This window comes from Pelophylax lessonae, assembly GCF_965119305.1.
Source record: "Pelophylax lessonae genome assembly, chromosome: 2".
NCBI lineage: Eukaryota > Metazoa > Chordata > Amphibia > Anura > Ranidae > Pelophylax > Pelophylax lessonae.
In genome coordinates, this window is record NC_138769.1 from 100,504,495 (window position 1) to 100,527,737 (window position 23,243).

The 23,243-nt window shown below is 46.9% G+C and overlaps 1 protein-coding gene across 3 annotated transcripts in view; it reads left to right on the forward strand.

The window, feature by feature from the left end:
* Nucleotides 1-23,243, forward strand: part of ITSN1 (intersectin 1) — a 348,624-nt gene that overhangs the window by 43,365 nt on the left and 282,016 nt on the right. For all 3 annotated transcript variants that reach the window (XM_082244896.1, XM_082244893.1, XM_082244894.1), the window contains exon 2: nucleotides 10,768-10,829. In XM_082244896.1, coding sequence (XP_082101022.1) covers nucleotides 10,799-10,829 — 31 coding nt within the window. In that variant the 5' untranslated portion in view covers nucleotides 10,768-10,798. The remainder of the gene's footprint in view (nucleotides 1-10,767; nucleotides 10,830-23,243) is intronic.

Below are 23,243 nucleotides of genomic sequence, written 5' to 3' on the forward strand. Positions count from 1 at the left end.
CCCGGTTCGGATCCAGTCGGACAATGCCACGGCCGTGGCTTATGTCAATCACCAGGGGGGCACCAAGAGTGTCCGAGCGGCCAAAGAAGTGGCTTGCATTCTTCGCTGGGCGGAACGATTTGTTCCAGCAATCTCTGCGGTGTTCATTCCGGGGGTGGAGAATTGGCAGGCAGATTATCTCAGCCGTCAGACTCTGGATCAGGGGGAATGGTCCCTCCATCCAGACGTTTTCCACCAGTTGTGCCTACGTTGGGGCACCCCGGATGTGGATCTGTTGGCATCACGATTCAACAGGAAAGTTCAGAGATTCGTGGCTCGCTCCCGCGATCCTCTAGCAGAAACCGCAGACGCACTGATCGCCCCGTGGGGGCAATACCAGCTAATATATGCCTTCCCTCCTCTCGCGTTACTGCCAAGACTTCTTCGCAGGATAGAGGAGGAAGGAATTCCAGTAATTCTGGTAGCTCCGGACTGGCCTCGTCGAGCTTGGTACGCCGACATGGTCAGACTGGTGGCGGACGTCCCGTGGAGACTTCCTCTCAGGGAGGATCTACTGTCTCAGGGACCGATCTTCCATCCTAGTTTACGATCGCTGGCTTTAACGGCCTGGCTATTGAGACCCAGGTGCTGAAGGACAAAGGTTTGTCAGCTTCAGTTATTCCTACTCTAGTTGAAGCAAGGAAAGCGACTTCCAGAAAGATTTATCATCGCACATGGAAGTCCTACATTGCATGGTGTGAACCTTTGGGGTTCCGTCCTCGGTCTTATTCGATTAGTCGAATATTGGCTTTTCTGCAACAAGGGGTTGAGCAGAAACTGGCCTTGAGTACTATCAAGGGTCAGGTCTCAGCATTAGCTATCTTCTTTCAGAAGCCTTTGGCTACTCATTCCTTGGTGCGGAATTTCATCCAGGGGGTGCGACATCTGGCTCCGCCAGTGCACGCGCCGTTACCCCCCTGGGATCTTAATTTAGTGTTGTCGGTTCTTCAGAAACCTCCCTTTGAAGATATTAGGGAGATTCCTCTACCTACGTTGTCCCAGAAGGTGGCCTTCTTGGTGGCTATTACTTCTGCACGCAGGGTGTCAGAACTGGCCGCATTATCTTGTCGTTCACCATATCTGGTGGTTCATAGAGATAAGGTGGTTCTTCGTCCGAATCCATCCTTCCTACCAAAAGTGGTTTCAGAATTTCATCTGAATGAAGAAATTGTATTACCTTCCCTGTGTCCTAAGCCCAGTCATCCTCTGGAGTTTGCTTTACACTCCTCGGATGTGGTCCGGGCGATCAGGGTATACTTGAAAACGACAGACTCGTTTCGCAAGACGGATTCACTTTTTGTGATCCCAGATGGACCCAAAAAGGGGTTGCCTGCATCTGCCGCGACCATTTCCATATGGATCAGACAGACGGTAGTACAGGCTTATGCTATTAAGGTTCGGGAGCCCCCGTTCCCTGTTAAGGCGCACTCCACTCGGGCACTTAGTGCGTCATGGGCCTTTCGCCATCAGGCGTCAGTGGTCCAGGTGTGCAAGGCGGCTACCTGGTCGTCGGTGCATACCTTTACTAAACATTATAAAGTTGATGTAATGGCATCGTCTGATGCCTCGTTTGGCCGCAAGGTTTTGCAGGCCGCAATTTGAGGAGACCAGCGGTCTACCTCGAGGGTTTTTTCCGTTGAAAAATTTTTCTTTAGTCTCATTCTTTGTTTATAATGAGCCTTTAAAACTTCTAGTTTGGCACCGGTTGGGCCTTCTAGATTGGATTTGATTTTGTCAAGCCCACCCCTCATTTGTGGCACTGCTTCTGGATGTCCCAGCTCTTGAGAATCAAGAAGACTACGTCTGTCAATGAGCGATAGAGAAAAATGGATTTTTCTAAGATCTTACCGTAAAATCCTTTTCTCTTAAGCTCATTGACAGACGTAGTACCCGCCCCTCTATCATTGAGTTGGGTTGGGTTAAATTCTCTGTACTGCTTTAAAACAGAACTGATTCCCTGTAGCAGAGAGAGGGAGGATATACCCTCAGGGACTGCCCCTAAGGTGGAGCCAGAACGTTTTGTCTTTCTGCCTAGTCCTACTCCTGCAGAGACAACATAACCCAGCTCTTGAGAATCAAGAAGACTACGTCTGTCAATGAGCTTAAGAGAAAAGGATTTTACGGTAAGATCTTACAAAAATCCATTTTTATGGTAAAAAATCCCATATGTTTGTGTGTGTTTTTTTTTTTTTTTTTTTTTTTTTTTTTTTTTTTTTTTCAGAGGCTTACATCCACTTTAGTGTTCACAAATATATATGTGTATTTCTTCTGTTGGGGACATAGCTGCTTCTTTATCCATTACCAGACATATAGCCCCACCTACAGGAGTAGGACACTAGGTAGGAAAAGACTCGGCACCTCCTATAGGCACTCCTCTCTGGTGGGCAGAAAACCCCCTCTGCTATAGTGCTATATAGGCTTCCAGTTATTTCTGCCTAGTGTCTTCAGGAGTATGTAGTATGGACTTGTTTTTTTTCTGCTGAGACTTGTGACCCCACAGCTTTTTTTCCTTATGGAATTTTGGCTTTTTTCTTGTCGATCAACCGTCGGGCTGGGTGACGGGCTGGAAAATCTAGATCCAGTAGTCAACCCAGTCTTACCAGCCTGCGCGTGCAGACCGTTAGCTCCGCGCTCAGTCTGCCATAGCGATGCCCCAAGGACCGGGGGGCGGGCGGCCAGTGAGGTAAATATCTCACGGGGACACACATGACTGGGCGCCTAGAGTCCATGTCACAGTACTACCTTTAGCCGACAGCCCCTCAATTTGGTGGAGAGGGGGATCTGCCACTGGAGCCTTGCCCGCAGGTTTTGCTGGACTGGTAAGTAGAAATGACCCCTCCCTTCCTCCTCTGGACGTGGTTTGGGGCACAGGCAGTGCTGTATCTTGGCCTAGGCCAACAAGGCCCAGGCCTAGGGCAGCACTTTGCAGGGGGGTAGCAAAAAAGCTGCACCCCACAAAAAAAAAAAAAAAAAAAACAGCCTCCTCCTGGTTTCCGCAAGAAAAGCGTCCCTACCGGCTTGCACTACACTTTTAGTATAGTGCCAGTCCTATGGGGCAAATCAGTCTGTCACCCCCATAAAGCAGTCACACTGCTACCTGCCGGTACTGATGGGCACTAATAGGCTTCACTGATAGCCACTGATGAGGTGGCACTGATTTGCACTAATGGGCACTGGTGGCCACTGATTGGGCTGTACTGATGAGGCCGCACTTATGGGCAGTAATAAGGCTTGATTGATGGGCACTGATAGACTGGTTGTGGTCTGTGGTTTACAGATGTCAGGGTGGGTCATAAACAGGAAGGGGTGTGGCCTTTATAGGAAGGGGTGGGTCATATTTAAATTGGGGGCTGCACAAGTTTAGTCAGGCCTAGGGCAGCACAAAACCTAAATGCACCACTGGGCAGAGGTACTTCCTGGGGTGGTTGGTCCTGTGGGGTCCCTCCTGACCTGGCGTGGTTTACTTCTCCCTCACTTCCTACCACACTGTAGTCTGAACATATGTAGTTCATAATGTTTTTATATTTCATATCTGAGAAGATGCAGGGTACTTTGAGAAGATGCTGATGGTTCTGAAAGCTACCTCTCATTGCAGCCCTGCATGGAACACACTTTCCATTTCTGCATTCCTAGATGTTCCATTTCTATAGGACTTCTCTGCCTCCTAGCTAATGATTGTGATTAGTTAAAAAGCAGTTTTATTCATCCCTTTCTAACCAGCTATTGAATGGTCACAGTGTCTGCATTGTAAGCTCCTACCTCTCTGGACCACCAAAGCTAGAAAATAAATACCATTATACTAGACTTGCTGGGCAGGGTAGGCTTTTTGCTTTTGAGCTTTGGAAACAAAAACTAGGCTGTCTTTTTCCAATTTTGTTTGGAAAGTTGAGTGCGTGTTGTGTAACTCCACTCATTTCTCAATCTTGCTGACCAAACCTCTGAAAAATGACATCCAACTTGCTGGGGGAGTGCCTGTTTGGCACTCTGAACATTTCTGGAAGATCCACAGGTATTTTATGTATTTGCATGGTCTTCAAATGAAAAAAGTCACACAGAATGTGCATGTACTGCATATGTTTGTGATCCTTCCAGAAATACCCTCAGCTTCTACCTTACTATAGTGACAGCACAATGCCTCTGCTGTATTGAAATCCCAGTTGTCAACCCTGTCCAGTTCTCTTCTCATTCCCCTCTTATTTATATAACCTAACCGGAAGGGGATAACTTGGGCAGGACTGACATCAGGATTTCAGTGCAGCAGAAGCAGTTGTCTGTTCTCTATAAAAAGTTAGGATCTTATGGCCACGGCAGGATCAACAGCACTTATTTTAACAAGATGGAAATGCACATGTATTTCGTATGGTGTTTTTTTTTTTTTTTCCCTCCTATACGTACAGATTTTTTTGACTGGCTTGAGTACCTGTAGGGTTACTTGGCTATACCTTTTTTGGCAAAGTCAAAGGAAAGCTTTGCATACAAAGCTAGCTGAGATTCCAATCTTCTGCGCCTGGTGAATGCCTTGAACATCTCACACAGTGTACTGGCATCTTCCCAGCAGCTTTGTCATCACTAAGCTTTTGTTTGAGCCTTTTGTGTTCCTTTTCTCTTCGTCGTCTTTTGTATACTGGGTCTTCCATCAGCCTTGTACATAATGGTTAATAAGGTGCCCTGCTTCTTATTCAAGGCAAGCTAGACTATATTATGAAGAATTTAGTGACCGCAGTTGGCAAAGTTCAATGTGATCCGCCTTAAAGCAATCCTGCTCTAAATTTTAAGCTGTCATTACTGACCTTTTTCTTCTGACCATGCTAGTTCCCCGGTTGTCATTCTGGTAAAATTACTTTGATGTTTTGAGACTCTGACCCCCTTGCAAGTGTGCACTGCAGGAGTTCTAAAGTTGCTCAACTGTACTGAGGCTCCGTTCACATGTAGGCATTTTGGGGCGTTTTTGGGGAGTTTTTCTGCTCTAGGATCAGCTCTCAAAACGCCCAACAAGACAAATCCTATTTATTTCAATGCCCCCTGTTCACATCTGAGCGTTTTGACGCTGTGAGCAAAACGCCCAACGCTCAAAAAAGTACATGAGCTTCTTTTTGGGCAGATTACAGGCGTTTTCCATTGGTCTCTATTCAATCTAAAAACGCCTGCACAAAAATCGCGGTAAAAAACGCTTAGGTGTGAATGTAGCCTTAAAACCGCAGTAAACTCATCTGTTAAACAAAAACAAAATCTGTCTCCCGCATGCTGAAGTCATAATGCACTAGTAGTGTCTAGTTCTCTCGAACTACAAAACACTATTCCTTTGTGTTTATGGAGGAGAGGACAAGGGAAGGGATTTTAAAGTTCTCACACACTTGTCCTAGAGCTTTGATGTCCAAACATTGGCCCATGGGTCAGGTGTGACCCTTTGCGCTTGGGGCATTGTTCTCCCACTGATGAGACACTTTTCCTTTCCGTGACTCAGTTCCTTTCACCGATAGCAGTGATGGGACACTATTCTTCCCGCTCTGATACCAATAATGGGCCATTATTTTCTCCTACTGACCACAGGTGCTACGAAATTTTACTCCCACTGACCACTAAGGGCTCTTTCACACGGAGCGGACCGCATTGCGATCCGCTCCAGCACTTTTTTTTTTTTTTCACGGAGCGGATGACACTTGTCATCCGCTCCGTATGTCCGCATATCATCCCATCCGTTTGCGGATGATATACAGACATAATGTAAGTCTATGGGGATTGCGGATGTCAGCGGATTACACCGCTGACATCCGATTTTGCATCCGTTCCGTTTTTTAAACGGAACACAAATAGGGTTCTGTTCCGTTCCAAAAAACGGAACAGAACTGAAAGGATGAAAATCGGATGTCAGCGGATGGTCATCCACTGACATCCACAATGCCATTGACATACATTATGTCCGTATATCATCCGCAAAAAAATAGGATGATATACGGACATGCGGAACACCCGTGTGAAAGGGCCCTAAGCCTAAGAAATTGTCTACTCCCACTAACACTCTGGCATTTTCTACTCCCACTTGCTGATATAAAGCCCCCTCAAGTCTGAAAGACTGTAAACTGGCTCTTTGTTTAGAACATTTGGAGACCCCTGTCCTAGAGTAACAGCACTGCTTCTTCAAAGATACATTCCAATAAGAGCCATAGTCACCCTAGGACAGAGTGTTACCTGCGGGATCACTAGGTGAAAATCGTATAGAAATACAAAGCAACCACCACATCTGAAGACTGGTATTACCCTTTAACCACTTCAGCCCCAGGAGGTTCTACCCCCTTTCTGACCAGGCCATTTTTTGCGATTCGGCACTTCGTTGCTTTACCTGACAATTGCACGGTCGTGCGATGATGTACCCAGATCAAATTGATGTCCTCCCCCCCCCCCCCCCCCCACAAATAGAGCTTTCTTTTGGTGTTATTTGATCACCTCTGCAGTTTTTTTACTTTTTGCTCTATAAACAAAACCAAAAAAAAAGACAATTTTGAAAACAAACTATTTTTTTACTTTATACTATAAAACGCATCCAATAAAAAAATTGAAATCTAGTTTCTTCATCAGCTTAGGCCAATTTGTATTCTGCTATATATTTTTGGTAAAAATCCCAAGAAGCGTATATATTGATTGGTTTGCGCAAAAGTTATAGCATCTACAAACTATGGGATAGATTTATGGACTTTTAATTAAATAATTTTTTTTCTATTAGTAATGGCGGCGATCAGCGTATTCAGCGGGACTGTAACATTGCGACGGACAATTCTGACACTTACGTGACTTTTTGGGGAACAGTGACACCAATACAGTGATCAGTGCTAAAATAAATGCACGGTTACTCTATAAATGACACTGGCAGGAAAGAGGTTAACATCAGAGGCGATCAAAGGGTTAAGGTGTCCGTCCATTTATGAAACATAGATCCTCAGGATCACGGCTGATCTCTGGTGAATACCGGTTTATGTAGCTGAGATGAAGTGCAGAGAACATGTTCTCCGCTTCTCATCGCAGTACATGACCGTTATGTCGCAATTTGCCAGTTTATGAAAGTGAGATCTGAAGATCTCACAGCCGTTATTCTGAAATATCTCCATTTCAGATTCTCCAGCTCAGAAGTGGAGAATCTGGGAGAGAAGTTGATGCGATTAGAGGAAGAAGACGTCTTCCTTCCTATATATCAGCACCAGTGGGTTATATATATATATATATATATATAATTACACACACAGTACAGACCAAAAGTTTGGACACACCTTCTCATTCAAAGTTTTTTCTTTATTTTCATGACTATGAAAATTATAGAGTCCCACTTCAAGAGGTAGTCACCTGAAATGTTTTTCACTTCACAGGTGTGCCCTGTCAGGTTTATTAAGTGTGATTTCTTGCCTTATAAATGGGGTTGGGACCATCAGTTGTGTTGTGCAGAAGTCAGGTGGATACACATAGAATAGACTGTTAGAATTAGGGCTGTCTTTAACACAGGGCAAAAGGGGCGTACGTTTATTAAACAGAGAATTTTTCCCTCAGTTCACTTCTCAGCAGTCCTCAGAGGAAAAAACGATTTCCTCTGGCACCCTGTTTATGAAGCCGAGAACTTCACTTCTCACAGGGAGAACAGAGGAGAAGTTTTTCCTCTGAGAACGGCCGAAATCCATGTAAAACTGGGTGGACTGCCTTTTAATCTCATGAAATATTATGAGATTACAGTGCCTCCCAGTTTAAAAGAACATGGAATGACGCACGTGATAACTAACCCATATATATATATATATATATATATATATATATATATATATATATATATATATATATATATATATATATATATATATATATATATATATATATATATATATATATATATATATATATATATATATACATACATACATACATACATACATACATACATACATACATACATACATACATACATACATACATACATACATACACAGTACAGACCAAAAGTACTGTGGGGGGCATGGACTGACTGCAGGAAGAGAGAACCCTGTTCCTGATTAGTAGGAACGGGTCAGGGACTTTGTGTCCAAAAGTTGCATGACATGTCACACTAGTGGCAATGGAGCCTAAATCTCATTACTCACATGTATTGAGCAAAGGAAATCCATCTGTATCCTTCTAAACTTTAAAAAACGTTTCTTTGTACCTTTTTTTTTCTTTCATATATTGCATCGGTCGCGTGACACCCCCCCCCCCCCTTCTCCCTCTCCCTTCTCTCTCTCTCAGGAGAAGCTGCTAGCCTAAACGAGGCTATTAAGACAGGAGATCATGTTCTGTAAATGATGGGTATGGGGGGCTGGGCAGGTGTAGGCATGCCTATCTAAGAAAGACCGACAACCTTTTCAGGAAGTGAAAGACAGATTAGCAAATTCAGATAAAGGGAGATAACGTTGTCGGTGAAGAAAAGGAAGAAGCTGATTATCTAGCTTGGATAATACTTTCTAAACTAGCTAGCCAGAAAATGAATAATATCAAAGATAGATATTTAACATACTATTAATAGGAAAAATGTCTTTTTTTTTTTTTTTTTTTTTAATTCGTTTATTGAAACAAATAAAACAATAAGGCACTTTACAAGCCACCAGATAAACACAGTAAGCAATAACAATGGAAAGGCAGAAAACAGAGCTTTCGGCTCATTCAAACCTCATGGAATAACAGGACAATAACACAATGGAACAAGGGGGGCGCATAGCCCCTAATACTTAAACAAAAGCATTCCGACCCCCTAGAACCCCGTACATAGGAAAACATGGTACAAAGTGTAAAGTCAGGAGCTCAAGGGCCATCGCGGGGCACACCCCCCGACACCACCGGCATCCAACACATGGCCGGTATCAGGCGCACGGGGGGCCGCCCCCCAACGGACTCCCAAGAACCTTGCAGGGGCAGGGGGGGATCGATACCAGTATGTCCGTCTGGGAGCAAGACGTGTATCTTGACAGATAAGCAGATAAATACGCCTACAAGAGTAATCCAGACAGAATAATAAAACAAAGGAATATAAATAAAAAAAAAAAAAACAGCAAGGAGAAAAGAGAAATGGGAAGAAAAAAGAGTGGTAAGGGAGAAAGAGAAGGGGGGAGGGGGGGGACTGCTCGGCACACCAGTACCCACATTTAGAGCATTTAAAGCAACAGATCACGGTATTCCGCAGAGAATGTAAACTCGTGCCAGTAGAACCAGCGTTTCGTAAATTTCTCTCTGGTTCCCCTCTCCGTCGCCATCAGATCTTCCATTTCATTAATACATTTGACTTTTTTAAGCCACATGGCCACGGTCGGGGGCTGGGTCTGCTTCCAAAGGGGGGGGGATGCAACTCTTCGCTGCTGTGAACAATATCGGCAAGATGGACTTCCGATATGATGCCCTCGGGAACTCGTGATGGTGGTGCAGCAATGAGGCGTACCGATGTCCAGAATGGCTGCACCCGTTCACATGACCAGAAAATATGGAGGTACGGAAAAATGTCATTTTTGACTGGAGTTTCTCTTTAACTTACCTTAATCCAGGGATATGCCTTTTATAGGAGCCCTTTAATTTACCACTGGCGCCCTTCGCTTCTCTTACCTTAAAGCAGTAGTAAACTTTCAGGGAAAAAAAAAAAAAACCCTGCAAGGTAATATAATGTGCTAGTATGAATCGACTTACCCTAAAACAAAGCCCTCCAGCAGCACGCTGTCACCGCTGCCAGTGCTTCCATCTTCCTTCCACTGCTCAAGGTGGTATGAAAGCCTGATGACACACACCGGTGCTCGCCTCCATGGGTAATCAATAAAGAAAAAGGAATGGCTGCACTCCAGATGAGGTCAAAATCCAGGTTTATTGACTGGACATCCCAATGTGACAATAGTGACAAGGTAGACGCGTTTCACACACTACAATGTGTGCTTAATCATTACTGCTTCCATCTTCACCCGATCTTCCTTCCGGGTTCGCAGGTTTTGTTTGCTTGAATGGCTGAACCATGATGATTTCACAGCCTCAGCATAGAGTTCTGAAGGAACAGCGTGAGTAATACCGTTCTTTCAGAGCACATGCGCCAGTGACGTCAACAGCTGCAATATCTTCTGAATACTGTGCATGCTTAGGAGATATTCCTAGTACCTACAGGCAGGCTTTATTATAAGCTTACCTGTAGGTACAAGTGTCCAAGCAGGTTTTACTACCGCTTTAAAGATTTTTAAAGATGAATTTAAAAGTGGGGAGCAATAGGTGGTGACGCGCAATTTTGGGTTCTGACGTAGTTACCTAGCAGTTCGTAATATAAGCACTAATGTCAGGGTGGACTCATCCTTGAGTCAAGCCTGGTGCGTTTGGGTGAAAAAAGTCAAGATTTTGAATGGAGGGCATATATGAAAACTTAAGGTTGAAGCAATTGATAGACTGGTTGTGAATTTTCTAAATGTTTGTTTCTACATTTTTATCTTCCATTCCTACTCACCAGATTGTAAAGCTACCCTATCCTGGTTAGCATTGCCAGATACAGTATGGAGGTTAAAGTTTCTGTTACAGCGGGAGTGAAGCTAAATTGCTAGGAGGAGGGGGGGGCAGTTGAAGTTTTAGGCAACCAGACTAAACACACATTGGAAAAAATATTGGGTAGACTAATTTTTTAAGTTTTCTTCATGTTTTGAGTTTCTTTACAAGAGATTCTGTTGCAATTGATAAGATCTTTATATCCTTCTTTTGCAGGCACTATCTAGCCAGCTAAACGGGCACCAAAATGGCTCAATTTGCAGCAGCTCCTTTTGGGGGTAAGTTTTTACATGTTGTGGATTTTGAATTGATATGTTCTTTTTGTTTTAATTTTAAAGTTAGACTATCCTTAAATGACAACGCTTACTCCGATCAGCCATAATATATGATTACTGACAGGTTAGGTGAATAACACTGATTATCGTTACAATGGCATCTGACCATTGGTGGGATATATTAAGCAGCAAGTAAACATGTTGTCCCTAAGGCCTCATGCACACTGGACAATTTTACCAGCTGAGTAACTCCCCAGCATGTTATCCTATGTGTCCATGCGCACACAGGCTGTAGAGCTGCACGATTAATCGTTAAAGAATCGCCATCTCGATTCGCGCCCCCCATAATCTTAAAACGGCATGTCCTTGATTCTTATAGAGCTGTTCTCCTCTCACTCACAGCTGTCAAAAAAACAAAATGCATTTCAATGTATCATTTCATTCTTCAGATCAAAGGAACAAACTTGTCCTTAAGGCTCCATTCACACCTGAGCGTAATACGTTTTCAGGCTTTTTTCAGGCGTTTTTTGCAGTTGTTTGGAGGAATGCATTGACATCTAACAAATGCTTGTAATCGGCTAAAAAAGAAGCTCATGCACTTTTTTGAGCTTCAGGCGTTTTTCTTCTGGAGACAAAACGCTCAGATGTGAACAGGGACCTTTGAAATGAATGGGATTTTGCTTGTTGGGTGTTTGAGACTTCAAAGATGAGCGTTTTACGAGCTGAAATATGCCCAGGTGTGAACAGGCCCTAAGTCAGGGCAGTTAACCTCTTAAAGTGGTTGTAAACCCACTTTAAAGTCTTTTGCCTATAGGTAAGCCTATATTAAGGCTTACCTATAGGTGCTATAAATATCTCCTAAACATGCACAGTTTAGGAGATATTTACAGTCAGGGTTCATACGGTCCTGGAAATCTTGGAAAAGTTTTGGAATTTGTAGATGACCCTTTCCAGGCCTGGAAAGGTCATGGAAACTTAGGAAACACACTAAGGTTTTGGAAAAGTCATGGAATTATTTACTGTGGAGGAGCGGTGAGCGGATGCTTAATTATTTTAATTTATTATTTTATTCCCTAATGATATTGTATTGCCAGTGCCACATACTATTTACATTTACTTCGCCTTCCGGGTCCGCGGTATGCGCGTGCGCTGTCACTGGCCAGCAGCAGCCGAGGAGATGATCGTGAACCAATCAGGCAGTGGGGAGGGCCGGCCGCGGTTTGCCTGGAGACACTGTGACTGCCAGCAGCAGCAAAAACAGCCGGGAGATAACAAACCAATCACAGGCAGCGGAAGAGTCCCTGGAGGGCGGGCCGGCCGCATGAACGTGATGATGATGACGCGGAAGGGGGCGGTAACCGTTTTGGTTACCGCACCCCCGCGTCATCACGTTCATGCGGCCGGCCCGCCCTCCAGTGACTCTTCCGCTGCCTGTGATTGGTTTGTTATCTCCCGGCTGTTTTTGCTGCTGCTGGCAGTCAGTGTCTCCAGGCAAACCGCGGCCGGCCCTCCCCGCTGCCTGATTGGTTCAAGATCATCTCCTCGGCTGCTGCTGGCCAGTGACTGACAGTAAGGGCTAACTGCGGACCCGGAAGGACACCTACCTGTACCAGTGCTATACACTGAATGTAAAATGCCCCCCCCCCCCCAGTGCTCTTTAGCCCCCCCCCCCCAGTGCTCTTTAGCCCCCCCCCCAGTGCTCTTTAGCCCCCCCCCCCAGTGCTCTTTAGCCCCCCCCCAGTGCTCTTTAGCCCCCCCCCCAGTGCTCTTTAGCCCCCCCCCCCAGTGCTCTTTAGCCCCCCCCCAGTGCTCTTTAGCCCCCCCCCCAGTGCTCTTTAGCCCCCCCCCCAGTGCTCTTTAGCCCCCCCCCCCCCAGTGCTCTTTAGCCCCCCCCCCCAGTGCTCTTTAGCCCCCCCCAGTGCTCTTTAGCCCCCCCCCAGTGCTCTTTAGCCCCCCCCCCCAGTGTTCTTTAGCCACCCCCCGTGCTCTTAGCCCACCCGGTGCTCTTCAGCTCCCCACAGTGCTTTTCAACTCTCCCCCCCCCCCCCCCCCCATGCCTTCTGGCTCCCCCAGTGCTCTCCAGCTCCCTGGCTCCCCCCTCAGTGATTTCCAGTTCCCCCCCCAGACAGTGCTCTCCATCCTCCTGGTTTTCCAAGCCCCCCCCCCCCCCCGCGCCTTCCAACCCCCCTTCAATGCTTTCCAAACCCCCCCTCCCCCCCCTCCCCCGTGCCCTTCAGCTCCTCCAGTGCTCTCTGCTTCCCCTGTGCTCTTCTATCTTCTATCATGTCTGCAGCCTCCGACTACCTCCTGTATCATGTCCGCAGCCTCCGACTACCTCCTGTATCATGTCCGCAGCCTCTGACCACCTCCTGTATCATGTCCGCAGCCTCTGACCACCTCCTGTATCATGTCCGCTAAATGTACAGTGTGTGTCGTAAAACGTTTGACATTTTGAACATGGCAGAGGCAGCACTGTCTAGCCACGCTAAAGGTGCAAAGCACCAGTCTGCAGCTGCGTGCTTGACAGCTTCCAATCCGATCGCTGGCTTTTTCACCCGTGCGCCTGAAGTGACACCGGCTCCCAGCTGCGGCAGCGGTGCTTCCATCTCATCCACTGTAAAACATGGGACCATTTTGAGTCACGCTGTATCCAGAAACAAAACCCTAACTGCAGAGGTACTGTACACTACAAAGCTTGTCATTTATTTTAGTAAAAATATGCTGGGTGTGACATGGATTTTCTTCTTATTTAACGTGTATACATAGACATTTCATGAAACGTTAGGTCATGAATATTTACGTGAAGTCATGGAAAAGTCATGGAATTTTATTGGTGAAAATGTTTATGAACCCTGTACAGTGCATGCAGCCGAGGACGCCATCAGCGCATGCACTCTGAAGGAACGGCCACTCGTGCCGTTCTTTCAGAGCCCTATGCCGTGAACGGAAGCTCTCGCGCGCATGCGAGGGAGTGATAGCATCGCGCCTCTGGCCAATCAGAAGGCCGGAGGACGCGAACAAGGAAGCAGGACGGCCAGACGTGTCGGCCATCCTGTCGCTGAGCGGGCGGCACTGCGGGGGCTTCGTTTTAAGGGAAGTTTTTCATAATAAGCTAGTATGCGATGCATACTAGTTTATTATGCCTTTTTGTCTTTACAGTTTTTTTTTTTATTTTTTTTTTATTTTTTTTTTTTATGATTGTTTACTTCCTCTTTAAAGACAAAGCCTCTTTCTGACACTTGTTGCTTACAGGTTAAAATCGGTATTTCTATTTCGTTCATTGACGGACTCAGCTCCTGATTCTTTTTAACCATTAGGTTATACTGCCCTCTACAGGAGTAGGATACTAGACAGGGAAAAGCTTCACTACGCCTATGGGCAGTCCCAGGGAGTTTACACCCACTCTCAGCTATAGGCAATCAGTTTTTTTTCTGCCTAGTCAGGAGTAAGGACCTAGTTTCTTGCTAGGATCCTTGGCCCTCTCGATTTTTTTTTTTTTTTTTTTTTTTTTTTTTTTAAATGGAATTTTTTCCTATCATTGTTTTGTTCCTGTGAGAGTCTACAATTGCTGACTGGATAATCTAGATCCAGAGGGCCCCCCCCAGTCTGGCAGCGAGGCCTTAGCTCTGTGCTAGATCGGCCGCGACATAGCCCCACTGGACAGGGGCTGGCCTGCAAGTTAAGCATCTCACGAGGGCGCATATGACGTGGCTTCAGCCTGAGTCGCAGCGTTCCTCCTGGCCAACAGCCACCAACATTCCAATGGAGCGGTGGTCTGTCCAGAGCAGTGCCCACCCTGTTCCTGGTATAGCAAGTAGCAGTCCCCCCTCTACTCCTGGACAGTGGGACCCCCGGGTTCCCCTCCTTCCCCCTAGCTCCTCCAAACTTTCAATGGTCACTGTGGGTCTTTTGCCCCCCCCCCCCCCATCCCCATGGGTGAGGTTATGAGCTGGCATTTGCCACATGCTCTAAAGGGGGGGGCTTGTTGGAGTTGCTGCTGTCTGGGTTTTTCCTGGTGCGCAAGGAGGGGTGGTTGAGCAGGGTTCCCTACCACCCTGGGGGTTGATGATTAGGGCAGGGATGTCCTCTGGGCTCCCTGCGGCAGCTATTGGGCTGGGGGAGCTGATGGTTTTGCATCCGCTGGTCTGCTCCTCACGCAAAAATTTAGGCTGCGGCATTGGGGCCTACTAGTCGGAAACTGTGGGGCTGCGGAAGGTACTGCCTCCCATTTGGGCATCCGCCCTCCCCTCCGCTTCCCCTGGGGGGTCAGCTTTGCTGGGGCTCGTGGCTGGGCGCCCACAAAAATTTAGGCTGTGACTTGCCGCTTACTAGGCCATGCGGCCAAGTCGTCCGCCTCCGTTGGTGGGTGGCCCTAGTGAGTTTGGCTTAAGCCTCCACTCTTCTTTAGGGCATCTGCCGAACTGGTATGCGTGCACTTGCAGCTGGGCCTTCACAAAAATTTAGGCCGCGGCTTGCTTCCTACTAGGCCATGCGGTCAGCTTGGGTGCGTCCCTTGGAAGGGGTGGCGCTGTGGGGGCAGTTCAATGACAGCCTTGATGCCATTATTGTGTGGGACACCTGCCCCTTTTTAGCGCTGCAGGACTATCAGTGTACCCGGCATGCACATCCATGTCACGAAGGGCAACCCCCCCGTCCCTTTTTTATTTGGTTAAATAGGTGGTCCCTTGGTCAGCGTCCCCTTTGCGGGATCGCAGCCGGTGGCCCTCCTCTGATTGTTACATCAGATCCTGAAATTGTTGCGGACACGAGTCACCCTACTGGGTCTGCGTCCACGCACCCTGTGTACTCAGATAGTGAGGATAATTCTTATGCTTCTCTAGCCAAGCATGAAAAGATGCTGGTGGATGCACTGTTTGTGTCAGTCCCTGAAATTTTAAAAATGGAGATTGCGGCTGATGCTGCATCGGAGGGACCAGTCCCTTTCGGATCTACAGGCCCTCCGAATTGGCGAGGGTGTTCCCCTTTCTGCTTACTTTTGACAACATTGTCCCAAAACAGTGGGGTTGTCCAATACGCAGTGGTTCCTAGCGTTTTTGCCTTGCGGAATCCTTTTTGAGGATTAACTGCTTAAAAGGTGGACAGTCCAACATGTAGCGGACTTGTCGGTTTCCAGGTTGAATAAAGCTACCTTCATCCCGGTTGAGGAGTCCCCGGCCTTTACAGATCCAGCTGATAGAAGGGCGGAGGCTCTTGCCCGCCATATGTTCGCTGTGGCTGGTTCGGCACTTAGGCCGGTATTTACTATTACCTTGGTGTCGCAAACTCTGACCGAGTGGGCTAAACTTTTACGCCGGGACCTGGAGGGGAAACCGCTTCCCCCTGTCTTGCGGAGTTAACAGGTCAGTTGATCCAGGGGCTACAGTTTTATCTGTCATGCTTCTTTGGATGCAGCTTTGATTTCTAGGCTGTCTGTATCAGCAGTGGTCCTTTGGTGTATTATGTGGCTGAAATGCTGGTCTGCGGACCAGACTTCTAAGAAGGCCTTATCTGATCTCCCCCTTTTATGAGATTGCCTATTTGGAGCTTCCTTGGATGACATCGTTAAGGGTCTCACAGGCGAGAAGAGTGCTCTACTCTTCTTCCATCGGCTGTCGCCGGCTACCAAGGGCAAGAAGCCCCGTCATAGACGTGAGCCGTTCTCCTCAGGTCATGAGAGGTTTTTTTCGTCCCTCAGGGTCTCGAGACAAGGGATCAAAAGTCAGGGCCTCCACCAGAGGTTCCAAGAGTACCTGGTCTGACAAACCACGAGCGGGCTCTTCCAGACCTACAGACAAGTCTTCCTCTGCATGAAGGGGCGCCCCCGCCTGTATCTGGGGTGGGGGGACGTCTCTGCTGGTTTGTGGATTCATGGACCTCCCTGGTACAGGACGAGTGGGTCCACCAAGTTATTCGGTCAGGCTACAAAATCGAGTTTGGTCTTATCCTCTGGAAAGGTTCTTCCCTTCCAACCTGCACTTGTCCCCAGATCGCTTACAGGGTCTCTTTTAGGCAGTGCAAAACTTGTTAATGTAAGGGGTGATTGTTCCGGTCCCGACTTCAAAGCTGTCATAAGTTTTTACTCAAACCTCTTTACGGTTCCAGAAAGGAAGGCAAGGTATGTCCAATTCTGGACCGCAAGGCGCTAAACTGTTTTGTGCGGGTACTGAAGTGTCGCATGGAGTCCATTTGCATTGTAGTGGCGTCCCTACATCAGGGGGTTTTCTTCTCAATTCTATCGACATCAAGGACGCCTACCCGCACATTCTAATATATGCTGGTCACCAGCGCTTCCTCCGTTTTTGCTGTGAACGAGGAGCAGTATCAGTTAGTGGCATTGAACTTTTGGTCTTGCCTCTGCTCTTCGGGTCTTCACAAAAGTGTTGGCCCTGGCGCTGGCATTGTTTGAGTCAGTGGGGGTTTGCGGTACTGGGGTACCTGGGCGACCTTCTGCAAGCGGAATCTCTGACTGCTTTGATGGACATCTGGAGATTACTCTGCGAACTCTGGGGGAGTTCAGTTGGATTCTGAAACTTCAGAAGTCTGCTTTTGGTTCTGTCCTCAAAAACTGGACTTTCTGGGTCTAACTTTTCCTCTGTAAGAACTCCAGACATTGCAGGAAACAGTTCAGCTTCTGTTGTTTAGCTGATGGTCATCCCTCCGCACTTCATGCGGGTGCTGGTCCTTATGGTGTCCACCTTCGAGGCAGTCTGTTTGCACAGTTCCATACAAGATGTCTGCAAAAGAGATTCTGGTGAAATGGGACAAGGATCCTAGGTCTCTAGAGGTGGCTTTGTTCTCCGGTGCTTTGACAGGGAAATCCCCCCCCCCCCTCCCCCCTGTACTGAACGGTTGTCTCCACGGATGCCAGCCTGTTCAGGTGGGGAGACGTCCTCAGCACAGATGTGCTCAGGGGGTCTGGACTCTGGCAGATTCCATACTGCCTATTAATGTACTGGAACTCTGAATGATCAGACTTTTCTGGCTCATTGGACAATTCATCTTCAGGGGTGTCCAGTACGAATTCATTCAGACAAGGCCACAGCCATGATCTATATCCATCACCAAAGGGGTACAAGAAGGGTCCCAACAACTCGGTAAGTAGCTGGCATTCTAAGGTGGGCTGCCGATTCTTTCCAGTCCTCTCAAACTCCTGCCATGACTCCTGTGCAGGATGGAGGCAGAAAAGATTCCGGTCATTCTAATGGCTCCGGACTGGCCTCACCGGTCTTGGTTGGCCGATTTGATGCGACTGGTTGCCGATGCTCCTTGGGGACTTCCTCTCGGGGAGGATCTGCTGTCCCAAGGACAAATCTTCCATTCTGCTGGCTTTTTGATGGCTTGGCTGTTGAATGCCATGTGCTGAAGGATAGAGGTTTGTCTGCATCATTGATTCCTACGCTGTTGAAAGTTAGGAAACCTACTTCTAGGAAAATTTACCGTTGTACGTAGAAATACGATACATTGTGTGGTGTAAGTCTCTTGGTGTTCATCCTCGCTCCTCCTTGGTGGATCGGATCTTAACCTTCCTTCAATGGGGGGTTGTATGTAGGGATGCACCGATTCGGCTTTTTTGGAGCCGATACCGATATCTATCTGAGGAGGTGAAATCACCGATACGGAACCGATCCGGAGCTACACACAAAGCAAGCGGCTGCAAAGCTGTTGCTTCATGTGTATGGCTCCTCCATTCCCAGGCGGAGTGTATCTGATATCACTCCGCATGTGAGCTTGACCTATACAGGAAGTAGCGGTTCCCATCCTATACTAGTACTGCACCTAGTAAGGGATGGCTGACCTGTTACTCAGCAAAAACCGGATCGGCCCGTGGGACGGCTGAACTTTACCGATCTCCGATCCAGCTATTTTGTCTGGATCGGGGCCGATTTCCGATCCGAATATCGGATCGGTGCATCCCTAGTTGTACAGCAATTGGCCTTGAGTACCATCAGGGGCCCAGGTATTGGCTTTGGCAGTTTTTTTCCAATGAACTTTGGCCACACACTCCCTGATGTGTACCTTTCTTCAGGGTGTCCGAAATTTGATTTCTTCAGTGCAAGCTACGTTGCCACCTTGGGATTTTAATTTGTTGCATTCAGCTCTACAGAAGCCTGCCTTTGAAAATATGCGGGAGCTTCTCCTGCTTTCGCTGTTCCAGAAGGTGGCCTTTTTTAGTGGCTTTCAGCTCTGTGCACAAGGTGTCAGAACTGGCGGTATTATCCTGTCATTCACCTTTTTATGGTGATTTACAAGGAAAAGGTGGTGCTTCCCCCTGTCCGTCATTCCTTCCTAAGGTGGTCTCTGACTTTCATTTGACTGAACACTTTGTGTTGCCTTCCCTGTTTCCCAGGCCTAAACATCCGAAGCAAATTACCTTGCATGCATTGGATGTGGTCCTGGCAATTAGGGTGTTACTGGCAGCTATGGAGTCTTTAAGGAAGTCAGACTCTGATGTGCTCACGGATGGACTGCACAAAGGGTTGTCCGCTTCCTCTGCGACCCATTCCAGATGGATCAGATAGATAGTGGATCAGGCCTATTCCATAAAGTGTCAGATTCATCCTTTCCCTGTCAAGGCGCACTCTATAGGGCAGTGATGGCGAACCTTGGCACCCCAGAAGTTTTGGAACTACATTTCTCATGATACACATGCACTCTGCAATGTAGTTGAGCATCATGGGAAATGTAGTTCTAAAACATCTGGGGTGCCAAGGTTCGCCATCACTGCTATAGGGCTTCTAGTGCTTCCTGGGCATTCCGTCATAGATAGCCGCCTAGGTTTCTGGTTATATGGGGAGCACTGAAAGTTAGTGTGGAGCAGTGTCTTAGCAAATGGGGAACATTTTTTCTCTGTAGTCATGTTATTTTGGCTCAGACTTTACATGCTTGCAGTGTATGGGCAATATTTTTCAGTTTGATCTTGTTGGCAGCAAGATCAATGTAAAATCATGCATCTGTACAACTGAGCAAATATTTTTCTTCAAAACCTGGAATTTTTTGTCCAAACACAGATGGGGAAAGGAGATGAGTATCAATAACATGGAATACCAGCCACCCATTTAACAGTTATAGTAAACCGCAAAAAAAAAAAAAAAAAAAAAAATTACATTATGGCAGACTTGCCTTTAAAATGAAGCACTCAAATGGCACCCTGTGCCAGCTCATAGGGCTTCCATATTTCCCCCTGGTTTTCCATTTTTCCCCTGGTCTTCCGTTTGGGTTTGTGTGCTCTGGCCGTTTGAATGAGCGCAGCAGTTAGTCGCAGGACAGCGTTCTCCATGGGTGACATGTTGTCTTTGCAGCGTGCAGTGCGTATGTGCTAGTGACTTCATTTAGGAGGATATTTACTGTACCTACAGGTAGGCCTTATTATAGGCTTACTTGTAGGTACAAATAAAAAAATCAGTTTTTGATACTGCTAAAAAAACAAAACAAAAAAACACTATTGCATTTTTGTGGCTACAGATTTCACTGGCTTTCTCCCTAATGGGCGTGTTTAAAGGCTGGCTTCCAGGCACCATTACTGGAAGGCTGGATCAGTCAAGTCTTATGGCAGTTCCAGAGCTTGCTGCGTTCTGACGTCTGGTATGTCGTGATGGCAGTTTAGCACCTTTGGCGTGCCAGCTAGTGCTATATTTGGACTCTTAGCCAACTGGTGAAATTCAAGTAATGAGGTATAGAGAAAATGCATGGATATTCTTTCTTGTGGTGCACTGGTTGCAATATGCATGCATTTGCTTTTTAGGCCCCTTTCACACTTGTACGACTCCAAAGTTGCGCTGCCTTTGGAGTCCAACTTTGATGCAACTTTGGATGGGTGCAACTTGGATACGACTTTGGCTTTGACCAGTTTTAATGGACAACTTTTGCACACAAGTTGCATTGTATAACATTCAGGTATGACTTTCATGCAACTTCTGTGGGTTAACATTGAAGTCTATGGCCCTGAAGTTGCATGAAATTCGGACCAAAGTAGTGCATGAACTACTCTGAAGTTGCTACAACTTTAAGTTGTGCATATATGAATGGGTATCCTTGGAAAACATGGGGAACGAAATGTCATGCAACTCTGATGTCCAAAGTTGCATGACAAGTTGCACAAGTGTGAAAGGGCCTTAACAGTGGATCTGCTTATTATAAGCCTGAGCCTGGAAAACAAAAAAGAAATCGACAGCGGTTTTTGAATTTGTTTTTGTGCTCTCTGCAGCTGAAGCAATCATTGATCAGCACAATTATATTTGCATGTGTTCTAGCCATGTGACTCATTAAAATGAAAAATGTTAGATACATGTGGCTGCCAGCCAGTTGGGTGTGTGAACACAAATGGATTTAGCCTTTGTAACAAATAGTATTCAGGAGCTGATAATATACTGTAGGTCTTTCTCTTTCCTTTGTCGACTAACACAGCGCTCCATAAATCAGAACTACTGGGTTATATTGCCGCCTCCAGGATTAGGACTAGGCAGAACAAAAAAACACCCGGCTATGCCCATGGACCATCGTCAGCTGGTATATAACCCCCCTCTCTGCTCTAGGTAACCAGTTTTAATCTGTCTAGTCAGGAGTAAGGACCTAGACTCCCGGCTGGGATCTCTGGTCCTGGCAATTTTTTCTACTTCCTAATCTCTTTTTGTTTTTTCTCTACAATCAACTGCCGGGCTGCATTATCTAGCTCCAGTGGTCCCCTTAGCCCAGCCAGCGAGCGCGTGCAGACCGCAGCTACCCGCTCTCCAACAGAGGCTGGTCCGAGAGTTAAACATCTTGCAGGGTCACATACGACCAGCCTTGGGTCTGAGTCGCAGCAGTCCCTTTGCCGACAGCCCCCCTTCTACGATGGCGAGGAATCTGTCAGGAGCGTTATCCGCACCATGGAAGGGTAAGTCGAGTCCCCCCTCTCCCCTTTTTTTGGAGTTTTTTTGGGGTGGATGCGGCTAACCTCCAGGGACAGTCGGACCTGCCTGCAGGATCCCTCCTCTCATCCTTAAAAATCCCTCAGTGAGCTGGGTTTCTGACATAATGAGCTAGCGATGCATACTAGCTCATTATGTCTTTCTATTGCAGGTTGTAAAAAAAAAAAAAAATTTTTAAAACGAGTTTACAACCTCTTTAATGTCCAGGATGGAAGTGGCGTTTGGGCGAAGACCAAGGAGGATGCGCCCCCCGCCTTCCCCCTGCTCATTCTGTCTCCTCTGATTCTGAGCCTGATGCCACCATGGACGCTGCCCGTCCAGGGGGGCTTAATAGCACACCTCCAGATCTATCAGATAGTGAGGACGATTCCTCCATGGTCGCAGCAGAGAATGAAAAAGCGCTGGTTATGCACTTATCACTGCAGTGAGTGAGACTTTAAAAATGGAGGATGCATGTGATGTAGCCATGGATGTGGCTGTTTCGTTTGGTATGCATAAGTCACCTCGCACTCCAAAGGGGTTTCCTTCTATGCCTTATTTCGACAGGTTTTTCTGTATGGAATTGGAACAACCAAAATGACCATTTGTGGTCCCCAAACGTTTTGCTGTACATTACCCTTTTGAGGAGTCGCTTTTTTAAAAAAGTGGACTAGTCCACCAGTGGTGGACCCTTCTGTTTCCAGGTTGAACAAAGCAACCATGATCCCAGTAGAGGAATCCCCAATCTTTTCAGGACCCGACTGATAGGAAAGCAGAGTCTGTGACACGCAGCATGTTTTACTATGGCTAGTTCGGCATTGCAGCCAGTCTTTGCCTCAGCCCTGGTGTCTCAGACCCTAATTGAATGGGCCAAGCTTTTGTGCCAGGGCCCTGGGGGTTGAGCAGGTACCTGCTGCTTATGTTGATTTAGTGGATTAGTTGGTCCATGGGCTGCAGGTTATTTGTAATGCAGCTTTGGATACAGCTCCTGTGCTTTCCAAACGTTGTTTCAGCGGTGGTGATTAGGCGCAAGTTGTGGCTTAAGAATTGGTCTGCAGACCAAGCCTTTAAAAAGCTCTTTTTGATCTGCCCTTTCAAGGCGATCTCCTGTTTGGGGCTACCCTGGATGACATCATTAAGGGTATCATGGGGGGGGGGGGGGTACCTTCTTGCCACAGTCAAGGAAAGGGAAGGAGCTTCATCGCAGATTGGGGGCCCAACTCCTCAGCCCATAGAAAATTATTTTGTGCTTCTGGGATGGAGAATAAGGGAAATGGATCTTTCAAATCTTCTCCGGGAGGTTCCAAGCAACCTTGTTCTGGTAAGCCTAGAGCTAGCTTCTCTGGACCCACAGACAAGACCCCTTCATGAAGGACTGCCCTCACCCATTATTGTGGTGGAGGGACATCTTCACTGGTTTCAAGCCTTGTGGACCTCCATGTTTTTTTCAGGTTTTTTTAGGTCCTGGGTCTCCTTGTGCGGATTTAATTCCTGCAAAGGTTCAGGTGATGTCCCAACTACCTAAGGTCCC